This window comes from Chamaea fasciata, unplaced genomic scaffold, assembly GCF_029207755.1.
Source record: "Chamaea fasciata isolate MVZ Bird 193981 ecotype frontalis unplaced genomic scaffold, bChaFas1.0.hap1 SCAF_4, whole genome shotgun sequence".
In the NCBI taxonomy this organism is placed as follows: Eukaryota; Metazoa; Chordata; class Aves; order Passeriformes; family Sylviidae; genus Chamaea; species Chamaea fasciata.
In genome coordinates, this window is record NW_027094089.1 from 42,588,833 (window position 1) to 42,613,098 (window position 24,266).

The 24,266-nt window shown below is 37.1% G+C and overlaps 1 protein-coding gene across 7 annotated transcripts in view; it reads left to right on the plus strand.

Moving 5' to 3' along the window:
- The window catches only part of CSNK1G3 (casein kinase 1 gamma 3), a 90,784-nt gene continuing 66,518 nt past the window's right edge, over window positions 1-24,266 (plus strand). For 3 of the 7 annotated variants that reach the window (XM_066181388.1, XM_066181390.1, XM_066181391.1), the window contains exons 1-4: window positions 1-72; window positions 16,386-16,443; window positions 19,031-19,448; window positions 23,593-23,633. In XM_066181388.1, the coding sequence (XP_066037485.1) occupies window positions 19,193-19,448; window positions 23,593-23,633 (297 nt within the window). In that variant the 5' untranslated portion in view covers window positions 1-72; window positions 16,386-16,443; window positions 19,031-19,192. The remainder of the gene's footprint in view (window positions 73-16,385; window positions 16,444-19,030; window positions 19,449-23,592; window positions 23,634-24,266) is intronic. The other 4 variants (XM_066181394.1, XM_066181395.1, XM_066181393.1 and 1 more) reach the window with 3 other exon arrangements.

The window sequence follows — 24,266 nt, forward strand, 5'->3', positions numbered from 1 at the left end:
GGTCTGGGGAAGCAGTGCCCCGAGGTGAAGGGCCGAACGCCGAGCCTGTGGGCCGCTCTCCTGGGCTCCGCGGTAGGTTGCTGTCCCTGGCCGCCTTCTCGGGGCGGCGGCGGTCGCGGCGGTCGTAGCACCTCTGTGGGCCGAGGCCTTGGACTGCCTCCCTACCCCTTTCCCAGGCGGCTGCAAGGCGTGCGGGGCCGCGGAGCCCCCTGCGAGCGCGGCGGCGGCCGGGGCGGCCGCCCGGGTCAGCGGAGAGGAGCCGGCGCCTGTGCGGGGCCGTGCCCGGGCGGGCGCGGGGAGCCGGCCGGAGCGCACACCGCCGGCGTTGGCGGTGCCGGCAGGGCTTGGCCGGCGCCGGGAGGGCCTGTCGCCTCCCTGGTGTGCTCCCGGGTGGCAAAAGCCGTCGCTGTCAGACCTCCGAATGCCCTCTCCTGTCGGAGTTGCTTGCGGCGGTGGGGTTCCCTGTCTGGCGGCTGGTGTCGGTATTGCTGGCGGTGCTTGGTCCGACCGAACCCCATACTGGGTTTGTAGGAACAAATAAATTTTATTTTCCTGGTCTGTAGAAGCAGGTTGCTGGAGTGCGATTGTGCTGGGTTGGCAGATCAGCGGATTAGAGGCCAACTGAGCTGCTAGTGCTATTTTATTCTTACCTTTAACTTTGCTTTTTAGGAAGTTAGTTATAGGCACGCTCTGAATGTAGTGGTTTTGAGTTTCATGAATTAAAATCTCTAAAAGTGATATTTCAGTGATTCACTGTGGAACTCGGACAGCCCTTATTTTCATGCATTCTTAATTCATTTTACTGGTACACCCATAGCGAGTGTTCAAGTTACATGCGGCGTGTAAAAAGAAATTGGAATATAATCGAATATTTTTTTCTTGCTGAATTTTGTAGTTAAGATCATTTGTAAGTGCATATGTAGTTAGAACTAGATACTGTGGGTGTCCTTAAGCATGATTATAAGTGAAGCACACTGTTAAGCATATTGAGCCGTGTTGCCTGGGTTATGACTGCTTGTAAGGATAAAAAACTTACCTACTCTTTATACTTACACCTCTTCTTAACACACTTGTCTAGTGAATGCATTTTATCCCGAGCTGCATTGGAATATTAAAATTCAAGATGGGAGTAATTCAATTTTGCTTTAAACGGAAAAGATGAGATAGAAGTTTTGGTGCTAACTGTATTTTAGGAGATGTTTTCTCTCGATCTCAATATCCTTTAGTCAATTTGTTTTTAATTAAGACGTATCTACAGATAAACAGTATTTGCAGTGGAGAAAAGTGGCATTTTGTTGTGCTGGCTTGAAATAGAGAAATTACCTGGCAAACGGTGGACAACTTACATCAGCTGAGAATGACTTTCAGCTAGTGACATGAATCTTTTTCTCTTGCCACTCTGTATCAAATAGATGTATTGGCTTATAAAATGTAAATGAATTTCAGAATCTAGAGTATTAGTTCTTATACATCTCATTTTCTGTAGAGCTTTTTTTCTTTTGTATGGTCAAGATAAATATATTCAAGATTAGTTAAGAGAATTAATGTCTGACAAGCCATGTCTTAACCCTTCTGAAGTTGTTCTTCCCCTAAAAACAAGAGTAACCGAATCTACAAAAAGTTTTTCCCTTGTCCAGCCTATTTATGTACAAGTAACAAGACCGAATTTACGTCCTGTTGCAATTTTTCAGTTTTTAATAGTCTCATTCTCATAATTAAATTAATTGCATAATTAAAGCTCATGCATTGTATCAAGTTTTAGTGTCCCCAATGTATCCACAAAGTTCATCCTATGGAAATAGAGTTGTTCTGGGTTCACTAGTTACTGTGCTAAATGGTTCTGTGATTAGAAGCATCAAAGTTACCTATATTTCTAACATTTTTACTCTTGTCTTGAAAATTTGTTTAAAAAGGTTTAGGAAGTCTTCTGATGTTTAAGAATAATTTAGTTTAGTTGTGCCTTTGAGACAACAATAAATGGAACATGAAGAATAGGGAAGTGACAGTGGTTACTTTTGTCCAGTATCTTCTAATTACAAAAAAGAACTTGCTAAAGAACAGGGTCTCATCAGCTGTATTAACAGTCTTCATCTAATTTTTCTCCAGCTGAACATCTTTTTCAGTCTGTTGTAAACAAAACATATACTTAAGTCTTCTTCCTCAGGCTTTTCACTTTTTGGTGGTTTTTTTTTTTTTTTTTTTTTTTTTTTTTTTTTTTTTTGTGATGTAATAATGTAATTATTAATAAAAGTAATAAATATAATTAAAAACACACACAAACCACAGGAATAAGAAAGTTGTAAGGGAGTTTGCCATACTGTTTCTTCACAGTTTAAGCTCACTGATTCAACTGCAAATTAATGTCAAGTGTTCTCAGTCAACCCTTAATACCTCACCTGAGATTGAATGGACAAAATACCTGACAGTGCTTAAGGAAAGGGTGGGACAATCCTTTTCAGCAGTGGTCTGTGTTTAAATGATCTGAAACTGACCGTGAACTTGGGAGTCATTTAATAATGTGAATGGAATGGTAGTTTCCAATGTACACTGGGCCTTTAACACTCTTTGAAAAACGTTTTGAGACTTCTATGTAATTGGTTTCCTTGATCTATTAAAAGATAAAAGAGTAATTTTGAAGTAATTGTTGTATATTTTCTGACAATCCTTAATTTTTTTTTCTGCTGTGCAGGCATTTTAATGCTTCCTCAGTGCTGCTGCAGAACCAGTGCAATGAGATCAAGGCTGATGCTGCTGTGCTTGTTTTTCTAAGTGTAATTCTGAGTAGCTTCCTAGATATTGTCACTGGAGTTCTGGAGGTTTCTAAGCTACATCTGAAGCAGCTGGGTGAATAAAAATGTTTTTATTTTAAATATTTTATTTAAAAATGTGTTTAAGTTAAATAGTTGCTTAAATAAAAGCAGACTAGTGAGAAGGTAGTTAAAAACTAGGGTGGTGATCACAGATAAAGACAGTGACTGGAACATCTGTCCCTCCCTGTGATCTTAGGCAAGCGACTTAAAATGTAATGTCTCCTCTTCGGCGTAGGGAGGATGAAGAAGGGGAGACATCATGCACCGATCCATGCTGTGGAATTAGTTTGGATAGTGGTTACTTAGGGAGCTTTCTGAAAGCAGTACTTTCAGAGGAAGTTCTGAAACAGTAGTAAAGTATGGAATAATTTATTTTGGTGAGATTTAGCTCACCTGTTATATTTAGTTTCAGTGTTTTATAGATGATATATTCATAACCTTAAATTTATGAAAAGTTTTCTTTCTAACAAAAGGGCCAGAAAATATTTTTGTAATAAATATACATATATGTTAAAATATAAATATTTGTGGTAAATATATTAAATATTTAGAATTAGAATTTTAGAATATTACAGATGTGTTTACTGGTGCATTCTTCTAAGATGTTTATTGAACTGTGTGTTCCTTATCTCTTACAGAGAACAATTTGAACATCTACACTTCCCTCTCTTCACCACCTCCTTTATCAGATGTTTTTGACTTTGTATAGGAAACCTTTTAAATTTAAGATAGATTAAAATCCCCATTTGGCTATTCAAAGAAGGGTATTTAGTATAAAATAGGTATATTCTGTAGCTATGAAAAGCTAAAACAGTTATTTTGCCATTTGTGTCTGGTATCGTGCCTTGTGCTGTGGAGTTAGGAATGGGAGGAGACATACTGATCAGTCAGAACTGTCTTTGCCCAAATATTTACTCAGATAACTGTAGGTCATAGAAGCCCATCACAAACACACATACAAAAGATTTGCATATTCAGGGAAGTTTATTACTTAATTTGACTTTGTGTGTAACATCATTAATATGATTACAACCATTTTTTCCTATGCTTTAGGATTTTCTCTGTAAGCTTACTAGCCTGCTTAGCTTTTAACATACCAAGACTTTGTAGTAACTGTTTTACTTAACTTAGTAATTTAATGTCATTAAATTACTAAGTTAAGTAAATTTAATGTCATTTTCCTAGAAATAATTTTATTTTCCTCCAGATTCCCTGGGTGGTGGTTTATACTCTTCATCAACCATGTGTTTCAATGATATTACTTTTGATTAAGACAGGATGTGGACTGCAGCAATGGAGGATGATGTCCTTCTCAGTAGGCCAAAAAACCAGATGTTTTATGACAAGTGGAGCCTAGATTTCAGTTTGAAGTAGGTGGTTTGTCACTTCTTGTACTCTCTGCAATTATCCATTGAGTAATTTGTGAGTTGCCTTGCTCTTTATTCAATAAACCCTGTGCCATAACAGAATGTAAATGGAAGAGCAGAAGCAGAGTTGAAGGTGGTGTTCAGGGCGCAGTTTGTGTGGAGGTCCCTGGACCTGATGTCCTTGAAGGGATGCACTTGATATGCTGTGAAACACTAGTCATTGCTGACTGTTGGAAAGGCCCTTCCCTCTAATATGGGGCATTCTCCTGCTCCCTTTCTGGCTGTGCGGTTTTGTAGCTCCACTCTTGCTCTCCATCCTGTGTTTTGTATCCTCCACTGTTTTGATTTAGCTTCTGTTCATTAGTGAGTTACTGAGTTTGTCAGCTTTCTGGTACTCTGAGTGAGCAGGGGCTTCACTGAGGTGTGGGAGTGCTCAGGCTGGTGAGCGAAGGGAGCAGGAGGTAGTGTGCCACATGCAGTAGGAGAAGAGCCATTGTACTAACCCTTCAAAGTTGTCTAATTGCATTTTGTCATTTGCATTTGCATTTTGCAAATTTCAGACTGAGGTTCTATTGTTCCCATAAAGCTGTTCTTTTTGGTTCAGTTTGTCTTCGAGCTTGAGGTGCTAATTACTTAGTGAATGTTGGATCTGTTAAATTTTTAAAACTGCATTGGCTGCATTTTTGTAAAAAATGTTTTAAAAGCATGGGCTTCTTCGCAGGTTCCCTTTGTGATGCTGTAAGGTGTGATTTAGTCCAGGATAGGACACATGCCTGCAGCCTAGAAGAAAGTACTATTTAAAAACTGTATTGTTACATGTAGAAGAATCCTGTGACTATCTTTCTGTATTTAAGGCACTAAGCATTTTATGTCTTTATATTTGAACTTAAATGAAGTAGTTAACGTGACTGTTAGCATGTTTTAACAGCTTTTTAATGTAATGATATAAAGCAATCTTTAAAGGTATTCAGTGTTGCTTTAGAGGAGTTCTATTAGCTTATAATGAAGAATGTATTTATTTTCATGTAGTATTGCTATTTTTGATGTCAGTCTAAATGTAGATAATGTCCATAAAAATACAGCTTTCTTAAATCTTAAGTAATTGTGCAGTAATCTTGGGAAGATGAAGTAATACTGTAGAGGCTGAAGTCAGGGACATGATTGCTTTAAGGGTCTTGGGAGACATGTTGAACCTCTCACCCCTACTGTTTTCTTAGTTGCATCTTGCAAATGCTTTCTTGTTACTATTATAAATGATCAATAGCCAATCCAATATTAAAGAATTTATTTAGCAATTTCCAAAATCAGTTTGAGAAAGCCACAATATAGTTGGACAACATTGATCGAATGCTGGGTGGACAGAGGAGCAGCAGCAACGTGCTGTCCAACCTTGTCCACAAATGCTGGGTCTCGGTGTATGGTTTTTATACGTTTTTTTTTGCCCGGGGTCAATGTCCATTGAAAGTGCGAATATTCATGTATTTCTTTATTTCCAAGTGAGGTTTTGAAAGAGTTTCCTGACAGTATGAAAGGCGTTCCGGGAACCCTCCTTTGGGGCCCTGATTTGATCATCCTCCACGATCCTCCATCAAGATTGATATCAGATCTTGATTAGCTGTGAAGTTGTGATAGATAAGAATTGTTATGAAGTTATATGTTGTTGGTTATAGAGTTGTAATATTTTGTTAAATTTAGTTCAAGAGTTATAATGCTTTTTGGCAGTTTTGTCCACTCTGTATCCCTTATCCCAAAATTCCACTTACCTGATTCCGTCCCCTTTCTGTCGAGTCAAGCCGTTGCTGCTCCCTGGCATCACTGCTCTCCATTTCTGCCTGCTGCTTTGCCTGCCTGCACCCTGCCTGTACCCAGCCTGTCCCATTGGCTTGTTCCCTGCTTGCTCCACTTCCTGTCAGATCCTCTTCCTACTTCCTGCTGACAACCGGCCTGTCAGTCAGGCTGCTGCTGCCACCCTTATGGGAATTAAAAGAGCCCAGCTGCATGATGGGACCCTATCAACACCAAGAGCCCCTGGCTGAAACGAGCCAACTCAAAGTTTAAATCTGCCAAAGACAGCACTAGACTGACCATACACAAGGGTATTTATGCCAAGGGTTTTCATAAGCTTTTGTATCTCACCATAACTTACAAAGTACTTAAAGAGCAAGACACACCTGGACTCTATGAGCCAAAAGGAGTTCTTTGGAACCCCCGCGAGGCGAGAACCCCCACTCTGCAGCATGAGCAGCAAAGTGGATTGCACCTCCTCCTCAGCGGTGTGGACGAAAGGGAGCAGCAGCGGCGTAGGCCACCCCTCGAGACCCCTGTTTGTTAATAAAGGCATTTAAAGGAGGAAACTGTGTCTCCTGCCATTTGTAACAAAGTGGAGGTCCATCCTTGATGAATGGGCCATCTCCCATTCAGCCTTGCCGTTTCTGTTGCAAATTTTGTGGTTTCACAGTTGTACAATGGGCCTTGGAATTTCGGAGATGCCCTCGAGCAGCTTTTAGGAGTCTAAACTTAGAATGACAATTTTTAAATTTACCACGTACAATATTTTATGCACGAATTTATGCAGTGCATTTATATTACTGAAGTGAGAAGTTCAGTATAGAATGTTTTTTACTTTCTGTGGAAGATCACCTCACTTGGCACTCATTCATTGCTTGCAATGTTCCAGGGGCAGGTTGCTCACTGTATCAGGTTATTAAAGTTTCTGTGTGACGTTTGCTGATGGTAGGCTGAGGCATCTCCAGATCTGGAGAAATAAAAAAAGTGATGAAACTTGAATTTATAGTTAACAATAAACAGAGAGGGCAGAATTTTTCCAACAGACGAGAGGAAGACAATAACTAAATTTGCTCTTAAGCTTTTGTCAAACTGAGAGATAAATGTCTTTACAGAAATGCTCTTGTCTTTGCTTTTAATTTTCCCAACAGCATTCTTTGTTTTTATATAAAAGATTGTGAGACCTTTAAGTAAATTCAGTTGATTGTAGCCTGAATTTTCTCCTGAAAAAAGTCTGTTTTTTAAGGAAACGAGGTATATTTGATCTGCAGCTCTCTCATTTGCTGCCTGTAGAAATGTAGAATTTTTAGGACAGTTTTAACCAAGCTTAGATTGTTATGCATGTGAAGGTAAGTTCCCATAAACTTCATAAAAAACAATTTTGATAGTAGATGTAGTAATGTATCTGTATAACAGGCCATTCTGATGCACCAGCCAAGCTGGTTGTGAGTAATATTATCAAAGCACCTGTTTTGTTGGAGCTCTCAGGAATTCATCAAGGTTACTGAGAAAACAACAGGATCAAAAATAAGAAGAGAGCCTGAGAAAATGTCTGCAAAACCTGTAAACCCTGGACAGGGGAAGCACAACGTGAGGATGGACACTTGACCGATTGGATGTCCTGAAGGATGTGTGCCAGCCTCATGAAGAAGCAGCTTAGCCAACCCAGAGATGCGTGCCCATGTGGACAGTGGACCTAGAGTCTATATCTGTCATGTAATGTAAACAATAAATGGCTTCTGCTGAAATCATATTGATTAGTGGCCCATTTTTCCCCAGCAAGTACATATTTATTAACCATTACCATGGTGAAGGAAGGATGTTATATATTTTGTGTGGGAGTAGCTTGAGACCTGTTCAGCTTACAACCTGTAGTATTAGGGAAGCAATGGAACATCTCGCTTCACTGAGCAAGAAGGGAACATTTTAATGTGGGAAGAAAGAATGGGTTTTGTGAAGAAAGAGAGCTGAAGATGTATCAGAGTGGCCTGGGAATTCTGTGGAAATGTGGAAGATATCTAGCAAGGTGAAATTATTACCCTGGGGCTGTGTGGGTGTTGAACACTAATCTGTAGACAGCTAAGTTTAGCAGACTTTGATGCTTTTGAGGAGTGATTCTATCTGAATCTTCCTAAGTAGTACGTCAAGAGTTTACTACACACAGGTACCCACATCAGCATACTGTCATTTTCTCATCTTAGTGCTTGAGAATTTTGTTTTGATTTAAAACCCATGTAGTTATGTAACTGCCATCAGACCTTGATGAAACTGATGTCAACAGCCTTGGCAATAATCTGATGTCAGGTTTTTTTGTTCTCAGAACTTTTAATTTACATCAGATAATTTCATATTCAGTGTTGTTTCAATTTGTGTAAAACACTGTGGGACTTGTTTTTTCCTCTGAGTTCCATAGGAAGGCATTGCTTTAAATATGTATTACATCACTAATAATGAATCGAAGATCGTAACTGTGGCTAGTGTTTTTCCTTAAAAATTTGTGTCACTATGCATCTTATATTTTCAATATGAAAGTGTCAAGTATAATTCCATTTGGTTTGGTGTCTGAGACTTTATCAATACCATTGCATTCAATATTAAACTTACAACACAAGAAAAAAGCTTTGTAGCCTTTTGAAGACTAGATCTGTACTTTCAATTAATAAAATGTTCTAGGTATACATTGCAGTGAAAGCCATGCATGTGAGATGAGATTTGTGAGTGTATGTTGTAGTAAAATACTTGGAGCTGCTGTAGAAAGTACCTATCTAGTTTATGGATACTATTAACACAGCAGAATGATTTGGTTGCCATATAGTTTGTTATTGTTAGAATGCCTTGACAGATTAATAGCTGCAAAACTCAGTCTGGAAACGTTTTCTGGTACTGTGAGTTATCCGTTTCTTCACATGTGGAGTTACTCAATTTGAACTGGTCTCCTGTCTTAAATTCTTGAAGTAGGATCTGACCATGTAATTAAAGTTAAGTGACAGAAGGAATTGTGTCAGAGAACAAAAAGTACTTTTAATTTTGAAAACTGATCTTCACAATCACTGTGGAATTCTAGATCACATTACATGTTTTATCCTATACAAAATCTAACCTGTAAACAAAAGTAGTGTCTTTTGAACTATCAGAAATGTTTTGGGGTTTTTACCATGGTACTTAATTTTGTCTTCAGATGTAGTTACCGTGTTAGATGAAATGCAGTACTCTGTGCTTTGTTTTCTGATTTTTAGGTGTATTAACTTCACAGTTTCTCTGGCTTAGCCTTAGGCTATCTGAACCTTTCTGTTGTTGAACCTTCTGTTGCTATAACAGTTGTGAGCCATGGTACAATTATTTGTGTAGAAAATTGAAGCCTCCATTATGTTGTATTAGCTAGCTCAGCATTAGCTTTCTGTCAGCTGTAGACAGTATAGCCCATTTAAGTCTGTATGGTTGTGGTGGTGGAAAAGTGAAGAGGCAGATGATTTAAATATTGCTTAACCATCAGTTTTGTCCTTTCTATGCTCTTTTTAGTAAATCAGTTTTAATAATGGCATTATTAGACTTCTAAAAATTATTCCATGTATTATGGCTCTCCTTTCTGAAAACTGACTTTCAACTTTTGCTCTTAAATGGTGATTTTATAAAGTGCAAGAAGGAATTGCATGCATGGAAGTTTTAAGCAAGTAGCTGCATGCACTTGCATGGAATCATAAAGTGAACTTGGTAGGATTTTGTGCTGAAACCCTATGATGAAGTGTAATTCATAGATTAGAACCAAACGCCTTCTAGATCAATGAGAAAATAAAAATATTTATGCAGTGAGAAATAGCCATCTCAGCTGATGTTTGTTTAGCATTAACAGACATTAAGAGATTGCTTGGAGGTCTTAATTGCTATGTAGTTAGTCCAGGCTGTCATTTGTGGAAAAATTGTATTGAGTTAAGGTGACCCCCAGTACTGTACGTGCCTTCTGACGTGACAGCATTTTGTCCAGAACTGGTAGCTGGTGGTGTAGAAGGATACGTTATTGTTCATTAGGTAATAGACTTTCAAATGACGAAATTAAGTGTACAGAACAGATACTGAATTTTGGATATTGGCAGCTCTCAGATTTATTCATGTAACTAAACTTTGGTACAAGAAAAATTACACTAGTTTAACTAGAATAGACTTCTTAAGCTTCAGTAAAGATGAGGTAGGTTTTTGGTTAGTTCTTGTACAGATGAGTGGTTGATTAAATGTGTTAATAAAGCTGTTCCTCTGTTAGATTTTGTGCATTAAAGGAGGATTATATGTGGCCATATGTGGTTTGTTGATGAACTTTCCCTGGGGAAATGCCTATATACATGAGAATTGAAATGCTTACTCTAGAATCTCAAATTAATTATTTTCGTTGAAAATAGTGCTTGGCAGTTGATACAGTAAGAGAAAAATATATTTTTAAAATTTAATATATTTACCGCTGTGATACAGATTAACACGTAGCCAGAGTCTAATAAGGCAAGTGCTATTGTACCAATCTCTGAGGCTCCAGCCTTTGTAGAGAAGTGGCTATAATAATGAGTAAGACTGCTCCTCGGAGGTGTTTTGTAAATCAAAAGGTTTAATAAGGAAAAATAACAAAATAATAAACGTTACAGAAAAAGAAATGATAAGCCGCACACAAGTATCTGAGAAATCTCTTGCACCTTGCTACAAACACTCCAAAAAGCCTTATTTCCTTTTGTGCCCCTTCCAAAATACTGAATGTTTTAGGAGGGATTGCAGCCAATCGAGGGAGATACAGGGTTTGAAGAACGGTGACAAGGTCCAATCGATGCTTCTCTCTTGGCACTGAACCAATCACTGTCAGGAGGGTGTGGCAGTTTTGAGATAAACTTCATAAAATGTCTAAAGGGAAACTGAAACTCTTTCCATATTTGGGAGCACCTGCTGGGGATGTGGGGGATGCTTTACTCCACTGCTGAAGATGAAAACAAGACTTTTTAGAGGGCTTGGTTATGTACATTTTCGTTTATAAGAAAGATACTTAGATTTACCATGACATTTTCAATTAAGCTGCTTCTTTGAGTGCATCTCATTCATATGTGTTTGTAGATTGAGACTGTGTTTATGTATACTTACATTCAGTTGCCTAAACCCTTGTTTGCTGTGGAAGATCATACGTATCTGTGAGAGTAAACAAATACACATCTTAAAACAATATCTTTTAGGAATGTTGATAGACTAATTTGTACAACAAAATTAATAAATTCTGTTCTTGGTTTTAAGAACTTGGTTTTAAAACTTGGCTGAGTCTAGGATAGGTTGGTATTACAGAAGGCAGATGTAGAAAAAGACTGCAGCAAGAATGGTACCGTTGTCTGAGTTTTAGAAAGTGAAAATAAGAATCAGAAGAACTGAGACTTTTAAGTAAAAAAGAAATGGTAATGTAGAGGATACTTGAGATACAAACATTGTATTGTTGAGAGTTCTGGTAATGCAAACAAGATTTATGTGCACCTGTGATCTGTTAGTTGCTTTGGACTGCTGAGGAGCATGAATCAGAAGTGTTTTGAGGCCATACACACTGAGAAATGAACTGCACTGTTGTGCTCCTGCATGATCTGTTTTTAAGAGATTTCATTTGCCTTTGAAATTAGGTTATTATGTTTGCCTTCCTAAATAAACATCCATGTCTTCTGAAGTGTGAAAAATTTTATGGGATCAAGAAGTAGCAGTTGCTTTGTATGTGATCCTCTTTACTGATTAAACTCTACAAAGTATTTCAAACTTATTGGTATATTATGCACTTTTACATTGTGAAAGAAATGTAGCAAATGTGGGATCTGTAGTTCAGTATTTTGAAAGGCAAACTGGCAGGGAAAGGATGTGGCAGTGGTGTTTGATGGCTTGAATGTTGATCCTGCTGAAGATCTTACTTACGTGCATTGTCACTTCTCCTATATCCATATGTTTCTTAATTTATTATTGTGGACACAGCAGTCCTCCCATGTAAAGCTGAAAAAGACCGTCCTTATTTCTTGGATTAGTTCACATCAGCTGCAAAATATTGTGTCTTTTTATGGAAAAAGATGTTGTTTCAGAGGATTTGTGTATTCCAAGGTAATTGTTTACCTAATGGAAGTCAGAATAAGTACATAAGGAATGGGAGAATAAAATAGTCTTTGATGAATTAACTAACTTCTGAAAATATGAAGAGCAGATAGTGCCAAGCTGTATTTTGTTTTTATGTTAAAATTTTTTTAAAAAGCTATAAAATTGGATTTTGTACGTCTTGGAATTCCCCAGGTGCGTGAAGTAGATTTTATTGTTGAGAGCAAAATGAGTTACTGATGAGTCAGTTTTCATTATGTTCAGATCACATATAAAGAACACCATCCAAGACCTGTAAAATGATTCAGTAATGAGCAATTTTGATACATGTTATTGATAGCTGGAAAGAGAAATAGTGTGAGGAGAAATTTGTTTGGAAATGTTCTTAGTTTTTCAAAGCTGACATAATGAGAATGTACCATCTGTGTAAGTTTTATGTACGGAATATTTCAGCACACTCACTTTGTCTTTAGTTTTGATTAAAGTGCTAATGATTTTGGGTATTTTTCTGCTTTGGAAATCTGAAAAATTATGATGTAATAATTTGGTTACATTTATTTGAGTTGCGCAATGCATCATTTAACAACTTTTTATTTTAGACTTTGCTTGGGAAAATATTATACAAAAATAAAGCTATAGACATTTATTTGTAATATAAATCATTGAAATAGCAACTTAACTCTTTGGGTCACATGAAAGTCACGTGAAAGCCTGAATTTCTCATATTGGACTAAAGTGAAAACAGTGAAATCCACTCTTCAATCATTAAATGTTTATTTTTCATTTTAAATGAACAATCTAACTAAATTATATATATAATTTTAGAGATATTTTCCAATTCAAATTCTGTCTGAAAAGCTTTTTTGCAGTTAGAAACTGCTGTCCTAAACTTTCAGGGGATCTTCAATTATGAGCCTATTTGCTGTGGATTTGGAATTTCATAGATTTCCTCTGTTGCATGGAGACATGTATATAAAAGTGAATGAAAATGATGCAGTAATAACTAATCTAGAAAGAACATCTTGAGCTTTCCATGAGACATACAAAAATAACAGAAATAGTTGATTAGATATTTAAATTTTGTATTATGGTCTCACAATGAAGCTCTTGCTTGGTTTCAGATTTGTAGTATGAATTTCAGATTTTCTACTCTTAAGTATTTCTAAAGGAGTTTTGTTGGGTGGAATCTTGTATTATTTTTCCTCCAGTACAAAAGTATTTGTAACATTGAAATGATCATTAGAAAGTGAATATGATGTTCTCCATCTCAGTTGAAGACTGTAGTAGGTGAAGTATCCATCAAAACTACATGTAATGTTAGAGAAAGTCTCTTGGAAATCTGTGGCAGAGGCACTAGAAACTTTCTCTGCACTTTTCTAGAAGGTGTGAGAGGAAGGTGTGTTGCTAAATTACTGTTGTTGCCAAAAATCATGAGCCCTGGGGATTAGAAGTATGTGAACAGACACTTGAGAGGTGAGAAACTGCAGAGGTATGAAAGTGCCAGAAGGCTGAGTGAATTTTAAATGCATTGTGGTGAAACTAGGACTGTTTCTTTACTGTGTTTTATAAAATAATAAAAATATCCTGTGTTGGAAGGGGCCCACAAGAATCATTGAAGTCCTGCTCCTGGCCTGCACAGGACACCCCAAGAGTCACATGTTCCTGAGAGCATTGCCTAAACTTTTCTTGAGCTCTGTGACCACTTTTCTTGGCTGGTGCAGTGACCACTTCCCTGGGGAGCCTGTTCCAGTGCCCAGCCACCCTCTGGATGAAGAACTTTTCCTACTATCCAACCTAAATCTCCCCTGGCGAAACTTCAGGCCGTTCCCTCTGGTCCTGTCACTGGTTGCAGCATCTTTATAGTTCTTCCATTCACCAGACCTTGCTTCCAGCGGGAATGCATCTCACTTTTTTGCCTTGTTTCTGAGAGAAGGTTCCTGCTCAGCCAAGCTGGCCTTCTGCTCCCTCTGCCTGTTCTTATGCCCCTGGGAGGTGGTGCTTTAAAAGTGACCAGACCTGATGGACCCCAGCACCCTCAAATGCATTTTCTCAGGGCATCTTACTGGTTCCCTGAACAGCTTGAAGTCAGCTCTTGTCATGCCCAGGACTGAGATTTTGCTGTCACTTTTCCTCCTGATAATGGAGATTTTAAACTCAATCTCTTTGTGGTCACTGTGTCCAAAATGGCCCCCAGTCACCACTTTGTTTGAGATCTGTCTTTTTTAATAAGCAACAAATCAAGGAGGGCATCTTTTGTAGCTGACTCCATTAGTAGCAGTGTCATAAGGCTATCCATATTTAGGACTGTTCTGGACCTATTTGTGCCAGCTGTGTGATGCTCCCAGTTAACATCTGACAAGTTGATGTTCCTGTAAGGACGAGGGCAGTTGTTTTAAATGTGTCCCTTAGTTCCTCAAATAAAATTCACTGGAATCATTGTCCTGCCTTGGTGGCCTATAGTAGATTCCTACGATGACATCCATGTTATTTTTTTGTCCCTTAATCCTTACTCAGAGACTGTCAGCCTGATATTGCTGACTTCAAGCTACATTCCAGCCCTTCCAACTCTCCTACCCTGCCTGTTCCTCCTGGAGAGCTTGTGGCCATCCAGTATGGCACTCCAGTCAAGGGGCTCATCCTACCAGGTTTCACTTATTCCAGTGATGCTCATGCTGTGTGTTTTGGTGTAGAAACATTTCAGGTGTGATCCATTGTGGCTGACACCTAGTGGACCAGTTTAAGGGTCTCACTGGCACTCAGTTCCTTGAGTTTTGACATACCATCCTGTTGCTTATCACTGTCAAACCTGTTTATGTCATTTTCCTTCTTCAATCTAGTTTAAACCTCTATCAATTTTTTGTTTTCCTCTGTAGCTCTTTTGCTACTGTATGCTTTTCTTAAAAGTAGGGGAAAATGTTAGTACAGTGATACTAGCAGTAATGTATGGTCTTGTAATTACAATGTGAAGGGTAATGCCTGTGTTACCTAAGGGAGCAGTTATGGTTGCATGTTTCATTTCAATTTGTCATTCCTGGGCAGTGGAGTGTTCTATTTAACTACTTTAATGTTCTCTTAATTAGTTCATTTAGGAGTAAATATTGAAAATGAAAGAGGTAGATAGTAAGTTTGTTTTTTTTTAAAGGTGACTTGCACACCTGAATATGAACGTTGTCATGACAACACTTTGGGACATGGAAGCTTGCATATAATTACAGTGGTGTTCCTGCTGCTGCTGCTGTAGGATCAGGCATTTGAGAAACGTGTGAATAAAGAAGATGCTTTAATGAGCTATTCTTCTGCCTTATGTAGTCCCGGAGAGTTGTTGTTGCTACGGAATGGGGTTTTTATGTGGCATATAGTCTTCAATAGTGTTAATTGGGACATTTCCAAGCAGAGATTTAGAGAGATATGTAGATTTGTAGCTCTGATTCAGGGATACTTCTGCAGGTGTTAGGTGTGTGACTTGTCAGTCAGTTGAAACTCTGTTGTCTTTCTTTTTACTTGTCTTCACTGTGCCTCTTCTTACTTTTCACAGTCTCTCTACAATGCTTGGAAGAGTATCAGATTACACCAAAAAAACCACAAAAACCTCTGGTAGCTATTGTTAATTGTGCATTTCAGCTGCCCTGAAGTTACTTGCTTTCTTCCAATCTTGTTTTATTTTTTGTCTTCACTCTATACAGATTATAGATTTAGTTTATAATTGAGATCTAATTACTTTTTCTTCCATGTAATACCATTTTGACCTTATTTTTTAAGAGCTTTTAGCTTCTTTGGCCTTCTCTTTCTCTTCATACTTGGACACAGTTATTTCAGTCTAAGATATTGCTTTGTCGGCTTGGCTTTGATGGTGTGTTTGCCATTGTCCTGATATTTAGTCATATTTTTTGAATTAAGAACAGTTATTTAAATCCTAACAATATTCCCTGATGTTGGGCTGAAGTTTGTGGTTTAAATGTGCTCATTTATTTAGGCAGAATTGAAAAAATGAAAATTTAACAGAAAATCAAGCTGTGAAATGGGGATGGCATGTTTTTGAGACAGATTGCCCATAACTATCATATAGCAAGAAAATAATTTTGAAATAATTTAGAATGCTTACATTGTATGTATTTTACGCTTCAGATGATGCACACCTTTGAATGATTTCTGACTTCTGAGCCTTAAAAATTATGTTGAGTCTTTGAGACAAATCTGCTGCATCTTCCTTAACAGTCTAAGATAACTAATGCAGTTCCAAAAACTGTACTTTCATTCTATGTCAGAAATTTTTACATGCTGAGTAGTTGCAAATACTACATAAATAATGTCTCTTTGCCTTTTGATACTTTTCCTCTAGAATGTGAGCTTTATGGTGAAGAAAAGATATTGCCATCAACAATATAACCCTGCCATAGGTAAGTGCAAGAAAAATAAATATAACCATGCAAAACTTTTGTATTTTTAAGGTAAAAAGATCATAAAATATTGTACAGGAACTTCAAAATGAAGGAAATCATAAGTGCTAACCTTATTTTGAGTTAGTTGCAGATTATTTTATTAGGAAAATGTAAGAGAACACCTGTGTCGTGGAGAAACTGTGACAGGAATGCTTGCATGTCTTTTTGATATGTAGTGTGGGAAAAATGTGTGGGACTTGTGTTGTTTCTTTAGCAGGTATCTTTTGAAAAGGTACTAATTTCAGTTTATGTAAGAAAGCTTACCTATAATGTAACTGGAGTATCTGTTGATTCAACAGGGGGAAAGGGGAGGACATAAGTTATTGTGTAATAGATTTGTCCATATAACAGACACATTTCTAGAAATCAAAATTGATGTTGTTTGTAAAGTATTTGGTACACTAAAAATTCTAGATTGTTTTTTGTTAGTTCTTTATGAAGAAGCCAGTAAGATACAGAACATATAAGTATTCTTTTCTTTGGTATGTAAAATATTCAGTTGCATTCTGTTGCATCACGTGTGCTGACCTTCATTCTAAGAACTGAATGGTGACCTTGAAGTTCTACTTCAACACACTTAATGTCTAGCTTTCTTATTTCTTTCCTAGCTTTTTTGGCCTAGTGGATGAGGGAAAATTACCTATTTCTTCCCACTGAGTCAGTTCCTTTGAGATCTGTGGTTTAGAAGGTGACTTTAGGGTGTCTGGTGGTGGTGCTTGAAAATCTGCAATTTTGTGTAGTAGTATGCCTGTCTTTTTCTCTTAAACATTTCTGTCTATACTGTAAAACACCACAGCTTTCAGTACTCACTGCTGAAGTCCTTTTCTCTGGAATTAAGCGAGTCATCTTGGATTGTAATCTGCGTTTGTGTTTTTTGATTGGTTTTGGAATAAGCCTTTGATTGCGCCTTCTGATGCTTTGGAGGGCTGACCTGAAACAGAGATTGGACAGAACTAGAGAATAAAGTAGGTATTTATTGAAAGGCCTTCAGGATCCACCCTGGGCAGGACAGGAGCCCAACCAAGGCTGCACCACAGGTAGACCAAGATTAGTCACAAAAAATGGCTGGCTGGTCACGAGATCTTACACTTTTATAAGTTTTGGTCCATTTGCATATTGGGGTTTAATTGTCCAATTACACCTTCAGGTTGTGAGGTCTCATCCTTCTTGTTCCCCCTTCAGTCCACTGTTGTTTATGCTTTTGGGCCTGAAAGGTGTCCTTGGTTCTCTGCAGAAAAAGGATTTGTTTTGTCTACCTGCTCTGTGAAGGGAGCTTACTGACACATAATATGAGGTTCAGAACTACATCCTTAGGCAGTACAGAATCTGCAAATATGAAAACTAAAGCTTAAGGCATCACTTTCACAGTATTGTGGTCATGCTTCTTTGCCAGACAAATTTCCATGTACTTTATTGTTCAGGTAGTAGGTTAGTCAGTTGTTGATTAATGATTTTAAACATCATTTAGTTATAACTATGCTGTAGCTATGTGTGATCTAGCAGATGCAATTATTCGTGTGACTGTTCATATTATTTGATATATTTTCACTACTACCCCTTCTGTTTTTGATATTTTGTGTTAAGCTGTGATGTGAGGAGCAATTTTACGTTGTGAGAAATTGGTTTACAGAATGAAAATGTCTTCAGCTCAAAGCGTTAAAAATAAACTCCTGGTGGCTACCTTTAAAATAGGCTGTAGCACATGAAATACATTTTTCCAGAGGATGTTCTGCGTTACTTCAGTGTATTCCCAATGTTGAAGCAAACGTAGGAAAATGATTTTGGACAAGTATTTAACTCATTGTGGAATTTTGTTGGTGTAGAACCTTCTGAATTACAGGGTTTTATGCCACTGTCATCAAATAGAAAACAATATCCAGTGTTCTTACAGCTGAGATTTGAAAACAAAAGCTTTCCTGTGGTTCTTTATTACAGTAGTAAAGTAACATTGTTTTTGCTGAAATCCATGTAGGAATTAGTGTCTGCACAATGGTGCCAAACAACGGAGAAGGGGGACATGAATACAGATTTATGACAGAAGTATAGTAGGGGAGAAGAAGTAAATATAGTTTTAGATTCTAGGATTTACTGAAAAAACTCGAGTGTCCTTGCCATGAGTTTGTAATTTGTGCCTCTCAGAAATTACAGTTCAGAAAATATAATATATTTATATAACTTCAGTAACTGTGCAGCTTGAGCATTTGCTTTAAACAACAGATACTATTTGAGGGAAAATAAATAAAATGCTTTCTTTTGAAGAGCATAAGATGAAGTGAGTGTGTCCAAGCGCCAATTTTAGGTGTGTTTATTCACAAAGAAGTTTTAAAGGGCTTTTTTTTGTTTTTTAAAAAATAGCTATTGCTTGAAGTGTTGAAGTTTTGGCACACTTGAGTCACACCAATATCTCTTGCTGTTACATTCTAGAAATAAAATAGATCTGTAAAGCAAATTAATTAGTTATAGCTTAATTGTGTGACTAGTTGAAAGGAAAGGTAATTTTGTACAAGAGTCTTAGTCTTGAATAACTTTGTTTCTCTTTTAACAGAATTCCTCTAAAGGCTAGGAAATATTGCTGGTGTCATGCGTTCTGGAAATACGTTTTATCTACAGGTACCACCAAGGCTTTGCCAGCAGGATGAACTTACTGCTTTTCACTGCTTACTGACAGTAACCAACCGGGCACTTCATTCGTGATGTTTTCATTCTCATGTTGTCCAGCTGGAATTTGCTTATACTGATTTTTAAAAAGAGGAATAAATCAAATTGGAGTACCGTAAACTTTGACATGGAAAATAAAAAGAAAGACAGAGACAAACCAGATGAGAGAATGGCATGGCCCAGTGGGAGATCAAGCCATAATCCACGTGGAACTGGTTCTTCAAATTCTGGAGTGTTGATGGTTGGCCCTAACTTCAGAGTTGGGAAAAAAATTGGATGTGGTAATTTTGGAGAACTTCGGCTAGGTAAGATCCTAGTTTCTTTATTTCAGTTTACATAATTCAAGGCCATTTTTGTGCACGATAGGCAGGAAAATTTCTCTATGAATACTGTGCAGCTCTTCAAACTGCCCTAAAGCTTCAAATGTGCAAGGCCTATTGAACCCATTTTTCGTGGCTTTACCCCAGCCAGTGCAAGCTTGATGGCGTGAAGGATGTGTATAGCAGGATACTTTCTGGGACTAAAATGTTTTCGAACTATGTGCAATGCTCTCCTAAATTCAGTCAGTTTTCTCTTCCAAGATGCTGGGAGTTACATCGTGGTTATTATAGCAGTTTTTTTCTGGCTTCCTGAAGCAATTTATTGAGGTATATTTAGGGCTAAATATATGACACATCCCTGTCCTGTAGTCTGGCAGATCTGTTCGAGATGCTGTAACCAGGTACTACAATGTTTTTGATACTAGCGAGCATGGAAATTCCTTGGTTTCTTTTCCAATGTAGTGAGGCTAAACATTGACTTACTGTTAAACAGGGCAGTGAGAATCCATCTGTAGAGAAAATTTGGGATAATTCAGTTGCTCTAGTTCTCTGCTGAACAGATGGCTGAAAATCAGATGGTGGAGAAGGCCCAGACTGAGAAGGAGCTATCGAGTTTTGAAGAACTTGGACAGAAAAGCTGGAAATGTGCTTTCATAAGACTATATGTTTAGTTTTGGGGACTTGTATTTCCAGAATGGACAGCATGATGAGCCAGGGTTTTCAAGATGTATAAGTTCAAGTATGTGTTAATAAATACAACTTGACACTTAATGGCAAGAATTTATGCTAGTGTTGATAGAAGGCTTGAGTTGATGTGCTTCATGCATTAAATAGAGATGGGTTTCTAAGTTAGATATTTAAAAGGATGGTATTGTTTCTGTTGATCTTTGCCTATGGTAGAGCTAATACTCCATGCCCTTCAGACAATATTTGTGATGTAGTGCTTGCATAAAATATAATACGCTTTAACATAGTGCATTCTGGGTGCTGTCAGGATGTAAACAAGCTTAACTGTAGTGGGATTAAAGACAATATTGCTGCATCTTTTACTTAGGACACTGAATTTTGCTATCTTAGTAATAGGTACTCTTGTTATTAATATTAATATTAATAGTTAAACAAGATTGATACATTTTGACATTTACAGTGTTGCATCTGTGCCTTTGCAGTCCACAAATCAAGCTGAAAAATTGCTCTTTCTCACTTTCCAAACTTCTGCGTGGTGCCTTCAAATCTGTATTTTTGTTTCAGACCTGTCAATGAACTAAATCAAACCAGCAAGATTAATTTTACATTAAGGCAACTGCAAACTAGTAGAGTAAATATTTTGTCTGTCTATTATTTTGGTCACGAAGTACAGAGCTGATTAAAATTTAACATCTGATCTACTAATTTATTTGCTGCTGTTACAGTGAAACAATATATTTTATTTTTAATACCATGCTAAATTAGTTAAGACTTACAATTTGATAGTACTAGAATAAAATAGAACAGGAAATAGGAGGAAGATTATGGGATAGTATACTGTCCTGCAACAATCACCAGGACAAGTGCAGCTCTTGTATTAAAATGTTTCTCCTTTTAATATCTATGGGTCTTGCTTATATTCTAGATATTTCAAATCCCTATTTATTTTCTTATGTGAGTTAAGATGTTTTAAATGTAAGTTACTGAAAGCAAGAATTAATATTACTGTTACAGATTCTGATTTAATTTTTTTTGTTTTTTCATTTGCTTTGCTGCAGTAGCAAATACTAAGTGTGCACTCTTTCTGCAAAGCCGTACACAAGCACTTAGTTTTTTATATGCACTTCTGAAAATGGGAACATATTTTGAGCATGTGTCCTAAGGTTAGACCTGAGGGTCTTAAAGGAGGAATAAAGTTGTAGAGTGATGAAGTTGTGCTCAGAAGATGAAAAATCAGTTATGTATCAGGAGCTGTTGTTCTTCCACCTGAGAAGTATCGTTACGATTTGGGACGGCTCAATTAACCATAGGCGAACTCTGGTTCTTCGGAGGGCTTATAGCAAAGGTTTATTGAGAGACAGACTCTTTTATAAAATGTCTCGGTACAATCAATATGATTGGGCATTTAGAGCAACACCTCTCAACAGTTTTCTTACAAGTAAATAACAAATTAGAAAAACACCAGGTGTCAGGAGGAGGATATCTACATGGATTGTTTTGGGTTCCTGCTTATGATTTCCCAGGCCAGACGAGAGGACACTGGGTTCCCACAGGCTTCAAGCCACTGCGTGGAGCCTAAAATCCATGTTCTGACCACTGTCAAGTCCCCACATCAAAGAAAGCAATGGTCCAACTTCAGTAGAGGCTTATTGATCAAATGGGAAATTTGCTGTATGTAGCAAATTACTGTCTGTGATGTTCAACCATTAGCTTACAAAATACCAAATTGGTTTGTATATTGAGCTGTTAATTTTAAAACTCTTTGTTATAGTTAAACTGATACAGTTAAGATAAACCGATCAGGTAGTAAGAGAGAGCTTATTGCTGTTGCAGGTGATTGTTACACAATATCTGTGGTGTGTTCATGGACAGATAAACAGTGGGGTAATATATATGTGTCTGCTGTATTTTAAGGAGTCAATTGTCCTGACTTTCCTGGCTGCAAAGTTAGGGTTCCTTCTGGCACTACTTCAGAATAAACATGTCATTACAGCTTTTGGAACTCAATATCCAGTTATTTAACTGTAATGGGATTTGTTGCTTACTTAGCCTAGGTGATGTGTGTATCTAAGAGATGGAATGAGCAGGGCTTCTGCAAGAGTTTCTATTAGCGTCTTATAGGTTATAATACCATGGAAAGATACAGGAACAACTTCAAACGAAGTACAATTTTAATCAAAACTGTAACTGATATGATCATCAGATAAGAAATACTTAGGCTGCCTGGATATCCACTCTAGTCCCTACTTAGGTCTTGGAGTACACTTCCTTTTTTGGGTCAGATTGTGGCAAGCTGCTCATATTGATTATGTGTTCGTTGTTGTGAAGCCCTCAGGTAATTTTTTTTTTTTTTTTGTGAAGTTGATCCACTAAGAGATGCAAGCTTTTAATGCATCTTCTTTCAGCTTTAGAAAAGTACTCTATTTTTTGAAAGAATCATCAGCACTTCTGTCTTTGACTATTGGTGTGACTTGGTCAAAGCATGGTTGTGGGTTCAATCTCTGTGTGGGCCATTCACTTAAGAGTTGGATTTAGTGATCCTTGTGGCTCCCTTCCAAATCAGAATGTTCTATGATTCTGTGTAACTGTCTTCACAGGGAACTTTTTAGTCTTGGTCCATGTCTTTTCCCTATTTGATTTCTTTACCAAAACTGAGTAAAACATAGGAAATTCAAACCTGAGTAATAGTACAGAGAAAAAAAGGAGGATTATCATTAGGAATAATATACACTAAATGCATTTGAAGATTGTAAAGAAATGTGAAGAAAAAGTGTTGGAAGTGACACCTTTATCCTTTATCAGCCATTTTTAAATTTTACACCTATAAGAATTGTTTAACATTTTAGTCATTGCATACAGTTTGAAGTGATGCTTATTGAAAAGTTGTTACCCAGTTACAGTATCCCTTTTAAAGCAGCAGATGCATTTTCCAAGTGGTGTAAGCCTATCAGTAATGTCCTTGTCCTGTTCTAACTTTTGGCTTAGTAAATTGCATAATTGAGGAAAAAAATAGTCATCTATTAATTAATTAACCAGTTAATTCTAGTTTTAATTAGTGGCTGATGTTTCCAAATTATATGGTAATTTAAAAATAAATTTCAAATAGTTCTCGGCAATAATTATGAAAATGTAGAACATCACATTCTGATTATTGTGATTTACCAATTTTCAATCTTTTTTAGTGCATAAAAATATCACAGACCTGGTGAAATACCTGAAACTCCCTGTGAAATTTCCACCTCTTACATTATTCAAAGAAAAATTTATTTTAAAGTAAAGTATTGAACTAATAAACCCACATTGCCTAAGTCACTGCTGGTACACCTAGCACCTTAGGTGAAAAATGTTTTGAAGACTTTCTTGATATTTAAATGGCATTTGCTTTAAAAAAAAAAAAAAGCTAGTGTTTCACATTCTTGTTTTTTTATCTTTTTTTTTCAAGGAAAGAATTTATACACAAATGACTATGTGGCAATTAAGCTGGTAAGTTAATATTTTTTTAAAAGGATTTGGGATGAGAAACTAACTGAATTTTTCCTTTCAGATGTTAATGGTTTGATTTCTGTAACTGAAACCTACAATATTTTTGTGTGATTTCGTTGAATTAGATAAAAGCAATTAGTGATAGATGTAATTTTATAGTTTGGCCATATTGCGTAAAACTAGTTTTTAGTTGTCACTGTTTTCAAGGCTAAATCTATGTTTGCAAAGTCATTGATGGTTTAATGCTGCTTCAAGGATGTGCTCTGCAGCAGTCATCTTAGTAGATTCTTTTGCTGTCCAACAAGCAGAGGAACAACAAATTTACTGTGAATCTTAACATCAGGTGATTACAGAGAAACTCCAGAAATTCTTGAAACTGTGTGTGTTTTAATGTCCACACTCCTGCCCCCAAGTATTTTTCATCTCTAACTGCTGGTGTTTACACATCACTTCGGTAGATACATTTTATTTGCAATTCTGTGTAATATGTTTACTTCTCTTGCAAACATGATATTTTTGGATATTGTGTTAATATGTCATTGTTTGGCTTTTTCTCAGTCATCGTAACCACTTTGGTAACACCATAATTTACTTCTGGATTTTTTTAACTTCTTGGTAAATGACTGTTTTCAT